The 8,590-nt window shown below is 36.0% G+C and overlaps 1 protein-coding gene across 1 annotated transcript; it reads right to left on the bottom strand.

The window, feature by feature from the left end:
- Nucleotides 1-380: 380 nt before the first annotated feature.
- ackr3a (atypical chemokine receptor 3a) lies at nucleotides 381-7,131 on the bottom strand. The gene is made up of 2 exons (XM_056466042.1): nucleotides 7,047-7,131; nucleotides 381-4,081 (listed from the first exon to the last, which is right to left on the bottom strand). The coding sequence occupies exons 1-2, from the start codon at nucleotides 7,107-7,109 to the stop codon at nucleotides 2,936-2,938; spliced, it is 1,209 nt and encodes a 402-aa protein (XP_056322017.1). The 5' UTR covers nucleotides 7,110-7,131; the 3' UTR covers nucleotides 381-2,935.
- Between the last annotated feature and the right edge of the window lie 1,459 nt (nucleotides 7,132-8,590).

An 8,590-nucleotide genomic window follows, 5' to 3' on the forward strand; every position in this document is an offset into this window, starting at 1 on the left:
CAGCAACTGGTGTGACCTTAAGCAGTTTTGCTCAGGCCTTGCAGGTGTCCAAACACAAGAAAGTGCTGAAAATATGACAGACCTGACACTGGTTGTAATAAATCAGGTAAATCACATATATCAGGCTCTAATATGTCCTTGTGGCTTTGCATTGGCTTGATGTGGAAACTCTACTTTTCCATGAGTAAAGATATATAGTAGTTGTAATTCGTTAATAAACAAAAGAAGCAGTTGGGTCACTGAATTCTTGAATTGCTCAATAACATTGGTTCTTGCTGACACAACACACTACCATGCTGATGTGTGATATTGCTTAATTATTTGACAGCAGAAGAATCAACACAATCTTACTTCAAAATGTTTCATGGAAAGTTTATCTAGAGAATTGTTTTCATTTCTAAAAACATTCAAGCTTCTTCGTGTGTGTAGATCAATGTGAGACACTCAAGACAGTAAGTTCAATATTCAGTTATGCATTTACATCCTTTTTATATTGATCATTAAACGCACTTGAAAGCATGTAGTTAAATCCGCTTGACTGCAAGATAATATGCCATAGTTATGATCATCTTGAGTGTTTTCAATTAAATCAAAAAACTTCTACCACTGTAGTGGTACTATCAAAGCATGTAGCTATCACCTTTAAATCTTTATGATGCCCCTGAGGTTGAAATAAAAAGGGGCCACCATTGTTGAACAGATGGTGAGCCAGTAATACAGTGCTGATTTTTATTAAACATGAAAAGGCATGACTTGATTCAATCCATATTAAGGCCAGGAGCTCATGCATGAGTTAATCCTAACTATGCATTTTCTATAAGAAACACTACTGAAGCTATATATGCACAATCGTGTTTGGGGGGTGGGGGGAAAGATAATAAACAAACATTTGATGTGCAGTTATTACTTAAACTGCACTAAGACAAATGTAATTTAATAGGTACTTTGAATGTATTTATTTTTTAGCAGATTTATGAAGCACAAAGTATTCGGTGTTCCATCAGAACTTAAAAAGTATGATCGAAGTAAAGATAAATACAACACACTTTCTCTTTTAAATAGCTAAAAAAGACACAGAAACGTGAATGCCCTTCCAAGTACACACTAAGTTTTGTTACAAGATCATCATAACAACTTGCATAAAACATAAAATACACATAAACAAATCCTACAATCATGTACAAATACAGTTGCACATTAAAATACAGACAAAAACCATTTCTAATTGTTCAAATATTAAAAATGAGCTGTTTCAGTGTACATATGAAAACTGACTGTTCAAAATTCAAATGTAATGCCAATTCCCCAGCCACACACAAAAGCCCCTCTTTTAAGAAAGTGCTTTGAGCAATCGAGTTAGCAGCAATTGAACTAGAGCTACATTACTACTGTATGCTGTTACAATACTTACAGAAGTGTGGTTTCTTCATAGTTTGTAGACCTTATACCTACTTGAATACTGTTGCATCATAAATCCTATTATGATGATTGAAAACCATCAGACATTCCTGCAAAGTCATCACTGGAAACAATTTAAGGAGATTTCCTCTCCTGAAGAATAAAGACTTATGCTGTAACACACTATGCACAAAACCATGTTAATTTGGAATCAATTATTTGTTTGAATATTTATAGTTTGGGTTTTATAATAAAATCCCATCAGCCTTTGGCACTTTTTATACAAATTATACAGTAATAAGTAATGAAGCAACTTACAAAGCTATTTTTACAGAAACATGTTGATCTGAGTCTGTGGTTTTACAATAAAACACCATCATTCTTTGTCTTATTTCAGATGAAACACACTATTTTGATTTAAAAATAAAACACTTTTCAAATCTAACTGATCTGGCGTCAGAGCCAGCGGTAAAAACATGTCAGAAATCTCAATATCTAAATCCCATTGATATCTGACACAAAGGAAAGATGGTATAAATAATTATTGTTTCAAATGAAATTATTCCACATCTTTGCACTCACTGTTAAGTGTTTGCTGCTTTGTGAATAAAAAAGTTATCAAACAAGTATTGGTTTTCCATATTACAGGGAAACAAGTCAGAGTGGTTCTGATTGAACAACAAAGTCTTTGGCTTGTTTCAAATGAGTAATTCTGTCTTTGGAGTCACAGTTAAACATGCATCATTATATTGACAGAAAACATGTTCAAATCCAGTTTTCAGGAAAGCATGTTACACTCTCAGAAAAAAAGGTACACAGTGATACAAATATTGCTCCTTGAGGAACGGTTTTGCACCTTTGAAAAATGTCTACCTTATAGGGTACAGAAAAGACCGCTTATGATACTGTTCTGTACCTTTTATGGTACAACTGAAATGAAGGTACACAATTGTTCTCATTTAAAAGGTACATAAGTGTTGGACAACTCTTTCTTTATTACAATATCTATGAAAATAAAAGTGATTTTATGAATAATTTCCATATTAAAACAAGAATCATCATTTAAAGCATATGTTTAAAGAAACTCATAAACATTAATTATTAGGTTCCATAAAACTGGTAAAACAAAACCACAGGTATTGTAAACTAAACATTTAAGGCATTTTAAATATAAATTAGGGGTACGCATTTTTGACACTGTTACAGTATAAAGTGTCTTGTCACTGTAATGGCACCTTCATAGATCAGATTTGTACATTTGACAAAGGTACAATATTGGATCTGCAGGTTTTAAAAAACAAAGGTACATTTTGGTTTCCCATGGTACAAATCAAGTCCGTAAAGGTACAAACTGCAATGGTAGATATTTGTTTCTTTGTCTTAAGGTACAATTCTGTGCCATAAAAAGGTACTGCCCCAGTGACAAATATTTGTACCTTCTTTGGTACGACACTCTACCATTTTTTCCAAGAGTGTAGGGTACTTTGTGTATTGAAGCAGTGCAGAACTTTGGTTGAGAGTGACAATCTGAAGGGTTCTAAGTCACAATCGGAGGGTTGTTCTCCACCATTGCATACTCCGTCTCATTACCCTGAGAGCCGTCAATGAGTCGAGCAAGCCCCGTACGGGTGGAGTATTTGAAGATGAAGGCTTTCATGAGATCATAGCGATAGTGACGGTGGGTGAAACTGTAGACCACAGGATTTACACAACAGTGCAGCAGCGACAGGCATTGAGTAAGGTGAAGTGCCACAAACAGGCCGTTCTCTGAACTGCATCCCAGTGGAAGCACACCTAACATGGCTAGAGCATCGGCTAACAGCACCGCATGATATGGTGCCCAGCAAGCTATGAAAACTACTATGTACATTAAGATGACCTTCCTGCTCACACTTCGATCCTGGTCTCCATTTGAAGGTGAATGAGTGGAAGGGGAAGCCAAAGTGTTTGCCAACAGTGCGTATGACACAGCTATAATAGGGAACGGTATGGCAAAACCAAGAACTACAAAACTCAGTTGTATGCCCACCATCCACTGCAAAGGGTTTTCCTGTGGGTATACAGGAAAACACAAGGTCACGTGACTGTGTTGTGACTTCACAGACTGCAGGAAGTATGTGTCGGGTACTGAGGCGAATAAAGCAAGCAGCCATGTTATCGCACACACTACACGCCGAACTTGTCTTCCTCGTCTGTGAGAAATCTCCCTAAACTTAACCACAGAGAGATACCGGTCCACACTCATGCAGGTCAGGAAGAAGATGCTGGCGAAAAGATTGACACTGAATAGAAGATGTGTGAGTTTACAAGCCGCCTGACCAAACGCCCATTGTCCTCCCTGTGCCAGCGAGCTCACCCACACAGGAAGAGTAGCCACCACACACAGGTCAGCCACCGCTAGGTTTAATATATACAGGTGCGTCTCGTGGTAATGACGCTGCGAGCGCATGTTGACCCACACTACTAGAGCATTGGCAGCCAGGCCAACGACGAAAATGAAGGCATAGAGGGTGCACATGGCATTGAGGAGAGCAGAACGGTTAAAGGAAGCCGGGCACATTTGCGTTTCAACCCGTGAGCTGTTATTGGAGTCCGTGAAGTTTAATTCTTCCCACATGGCGAATAATTCAGTCAGTTCGCTGGCACTTAAACCCAACTTCTCATTTGGTGATGAAGACTGTAACTGTGAAAGAAAACAGAAGTCAAACACCCTTCAAAAGGTTGTCCACATTTCTCTAATGAATGTCTTAAATCTACTGTATTAGATAATTGTGTTTAAAACATTTAATAAGATGAACTGACATTGTTTGCCTTTTTGTTGTGCTTCTTGTGCTTGTGTTGTAAATAGGAATGGGCCGGTTTAAGATTCTGACGGTATAATAACCTTGGATAAAAATGCCACGATTTCATCGTTTCAAGGTATTGTGATTACTGCTTTAAAAAATATTCTTATTAAATGTCTGGTTAAAAAACAACAACTTTGTTCCCCTTTGAAGACAATATATTTTATTTTGAGAAACATTTAATATATTTTGGAGCAGTAAACATGTCAGGCTGAATAACTAAAATGAATTATTGACTTCTGCTGTCATTATTTAAAAAACAAAGATTTACAATTTAAAACATCATCTTTGGATATATTTTCTGCTGAAGATTCTGTTGTCCTACAAAAAAAAAGTAAATAAAAAATCTTACATGTACCTTAGGAATGGTATCACAGAAAATTTGGCCGGTTTTAAAACCTTGACTTTTCCAAACCGCGGCATACCTTGAAAACGGTTATCGTCACATGCCTAGTTGTAAACTCTACTTAATAATTAATAAGCTCAATAATAAATGTCATGTTATATTTAATTGCAATACTAATTCAAAAATATTGCTGTTTTTACATTGGTTTTTAATCAAACAGGTACTGCCATGATGAACAAACACCACCACCGAATAGGATTTAGGAGCAATTGTCAGTTATGAAGACAGTCCAGCTACTATGTGAAGTGTTGCTACAAAAACCAATGGATGCAGGTTTATTTTTTTTTCTCACAGAGTCATAATTATAATCTTTTAAAAGGACTTCTTAAATTGTTTGACATAAGATCATCCAATCATATCAGACAAACCTGTTCATGGCCCTATAGCACTGCATATTTGGGAAACTGTCACAGCATCCTATTATAATTTCATGGATCAGACCGATTAGAAAGTTGACACTACTTCAAAAGCACAAAGCTGTTCAGCTTCAAGCTAGTCATGCTGAAGTGCCCCGTAAGTTGGTCCTGCTTTACAAAAATCAAAGTGAATCAATTCTATGACTTCACAGTGATTTCTACGAGCAAAGTAATTTCAGTTTAAGGGTTTTGTCACGCCATCTTAGACATCTAAGTGGTCCTTTCAAAAAGAAATGTTGCTATGTGGCTGGTGAGGTCACAGACCCTTGACCCTTGATTTCTTTCTGGTCACTAAATCCTTTTTTTAGTGGAGCCTTTCAATCTCCAGCAGAGCTGCAACAACGCATACAAATGCCTGAATAATGTTGTTCTGAATAGGGTAATGAAATATAATAAGTCTGCCTCGTGCTGCAAGAGTGTGGTTCTGCCTGAAAAGGACATTTCCTGTTACTCCACCTGTATTCTGTTTGAAGTTCATTACAAAGTTAAATCTAATTGTTTTCCATTTAGTAAGCACACAATAGTGCTGGCTGCTAATCGCTTTTAGGGTTTTTTGTTTGGGAATTGTTTATGTGCTTTAGCCCTAAGAGGAAACAGTTTAGGAAGTTTATAGCACAAAATGTAATTGATGAATCATTTAGGGATTAAAACACATGAAGGTACACCTACAACACAAACACACAGTCTTCCTATTAGTTGTTCATGTGTAAACACTTCATACTTTCTGTAACAGACAGCCCACTGTCACATGTAAATGCTGACATGCATAAATGTGCCTTGCTCTCTAGCAGTAAACAGCAAGGACACGGCAATGTTAAAGGTCAAATGTTTTATGACAACAGACACCTCGAGGGCCTTGAACCTGTGACAGGGCTCTAGCTGAAAGGATGTTGGATATTTAGTCATTCTAATATGTAATGATCATTGTAAATAATAAAAGATCTACTAAAGATCCCTGTACTAAAAAAGTTTTCGAGTTCTTCTGTATGGTTCTGTAGTTTATATTATTCATTAACTGTGCAAATTCTCTATGCCAGTGTTTTGTTTTTTTTTTTCTTTCAAATTAAAATGAAATGCATTTCATGCTCCTGCACCTCAAGCTAACCTTCTGTTTCCAATGATTTGATTTATTTTGAGGATATTGATTTCAACAAATGTAAATATTGTAATAAAATGATACCGCAAGTAAAGCTCGATGCATGAACTCATAGGACAAACTGGGATTACTGGCAGCAAATACAAAGCAGAATGTATATATAAAGCCAAACCATGGACATAATGAACTGAAAATGCTTAACATATGTGAGCGGTTCCCCAAAAGAAAAGATCTACAAAAAACTAATTGTAAAACAATGATGTGATGATACATGATACTGTATAAAGTGTATTAAGTTTTATGCTGGTTGCGTTTTTCTGAATTAACCAACAAGCTTGTGCTCTAAAGTAAATCTGAATATACATTAGGCCAGTTTTTTAATAGTCCAGACCATATCTCTAACGTGATAAATAGTCCCGCGTGTCTGATTTTCTTAGTAAAATAAAAACGGTTTGTGCGCCCATAATTTAGCCAGCGATAAGCAGCTAGGCAACAGTAATAGAGATATTGGGATACAAAAATCTGTTACAAAACCATTTGTAGCCTGTTTTCAGTGCCAATGTATTTTCCGCATTTGTGTCTTGTCAACATTAATCCTAAACGGAACGGACGAACTTTATGGCTTTGTCCTCAGCGTCAGGGAATTTTTTTTTCCCTATTAAAACACATTCAGAGCCAGTGACAAAAATCTGAAACATAGTTATTAAATAAGTTTACAATTACGATGCCGTTCACTCGGAGACACAGCATAAAGTTATAAAAACAGTTAAAAATCACTTGTCTAGCTGATTTCAGTGCAGGTGTCTAAAGAACGTCTGTGCAGCTGATATAGACTTCTAAAATACAACTCGTTTGCTTGTTGTTAGATCAAGTATGATATGGCTCACCTCTGTCATTTTGCCTTTAATGCTTGTTGAGTGCGCAATGATAATCCAGGGTTTCGTTCTCATGCGCGGTCCGCGGGTGAGATGAAGTGATCCTGTCTGCGCTTCTGCTGCAGGTTGTTTAAATAGAGTGAATGAAAGCGGTGACGCCCATCTGTGTCTGGACACAACGGATCTGAAGCATGATCTGAAAAAAAAGTCTAAACGCTGAGCACAATATTTATTAATTCATTCTTTCGTCATTTTAAATGTAATGTGAATTTTTTTGTTTTTTAAACAAAATTTGAATGACTTTTATTCTTATTTAGTAAATATATTGCTAGAAATAATTTCTGCCTAATTTGTTTAAATAATTAAATATATTCATTACCATATTTTTAGTTGAACATGAGTATAACTTATATATATATATATATATATATATATATATATATATATATATATATATATATATATATATATATATATATATTTCTACCTAATATATTTAAATAATTAAATATATTCATTACCATATTTTTTAGGATAGTTAAGCATGAGTATAACTTATATATATATGTTGTATATATATATGGTGTCACATCCTGACACCTCAGAACCCTAGTTTCTCATGTCTAATTACACATAATGAAACATAACCACCCAAAACGACAATCTGAAACCTTTAGGGGAAAAAACTGAACAGTTGTAACAGGAAGAGTTTGCATAGCAAAACATTAAAGACAAGACAAATTTCATTTTGACTGGAATACAGTACCATGTGTCTACTGTTATTTAAACTGGATGAGAATACATGGGATATGTAAGTTTTTTTTTTCTCTCTAATAGAGAATATGATCAGTTTGTTTTAGACTGACCTCATTAATGACATGAATCCCTGAAGGAGTGATTGTTTCCATTGCGATAACCTTCATGAAAGGGCAGCCTCAGCATGTACGGATATCCATTGTCCACGACAATCAAAAGTATCAGAGCAGATTTCAAAAAGTTACTGATAAGCATCCTGGTTCTCCTTAACACTTGTGCCAGCTTCTTTATCTGAGCTTTCTTCTACACAGGAGGGGAGAGACCTTTTGGCTCCTTTTGGCGGAGGCTTTGAAAAGGCAATTGAATGAGGAGAATTAAGAAGGAAAGAAAGCACAGGTCCAAAGCTGCCGGAACAGAGGAAAAATCTCTCCTTTAGCCTTTCAAACACATACTCTTCTTCTTACCTCCAGTGCTAAGCAATCACTGTAAAATGAGTTACTCAGTGTTTGAGTAATAAAGATCATTAAATAATTCCCTCAGCCCAGACTTAGTTTGCTTAATTTAGTTAATGTCCAAGAATACTGTACCTTCTTTTGTCAGTGGACTAAAGCTTCTAGTTTTAACATTGATACTGCAGATGTCTCAATATTCACAGAAGGCAAGTGGTGACAGCTGAATTTTGAACTGCTCTGGATAAACTTGTCCAGTGTGTCACATACAGGTCATGCCCTCTTCTGCTTCAGAGTCAAGGCCAGGCACTGGAGATCACATAATGTCTCTGGACAATTCATACCAGTTAA

This window comes from Danio aesculapii, chromosome 9 (assembly GCF_903798145.1).
Source record: "Danio aesculapii chromosome 9, fDanAes4.1, whole genome shotgun sequence".
In the NCBI taxonomy this organism is placed as follows: domain Eukaryota; kingdom Metazoa; phylum Chordata; class Actinopteri; order Cypriniformes; family Danionidae; genus Danio; species Danio aesculapii.

Excerpts from the sequence above, each read along its gene's own strand:
- ackr3a (XM_056466042.1), bottom strand. The coding sequence starts at position 7,109 with ATGAGAACGAAACCCTGGATTATCATTGCGCACTCAACAAGCATTAAA. Across the intron at positions 4,082-7,046 it reads TTAAAGGCAAAATGACAGAG|TTACAGTCTTCATCACCAAA; the intron begins GTGAGCCATATC and ends TTTCTTTCACAG.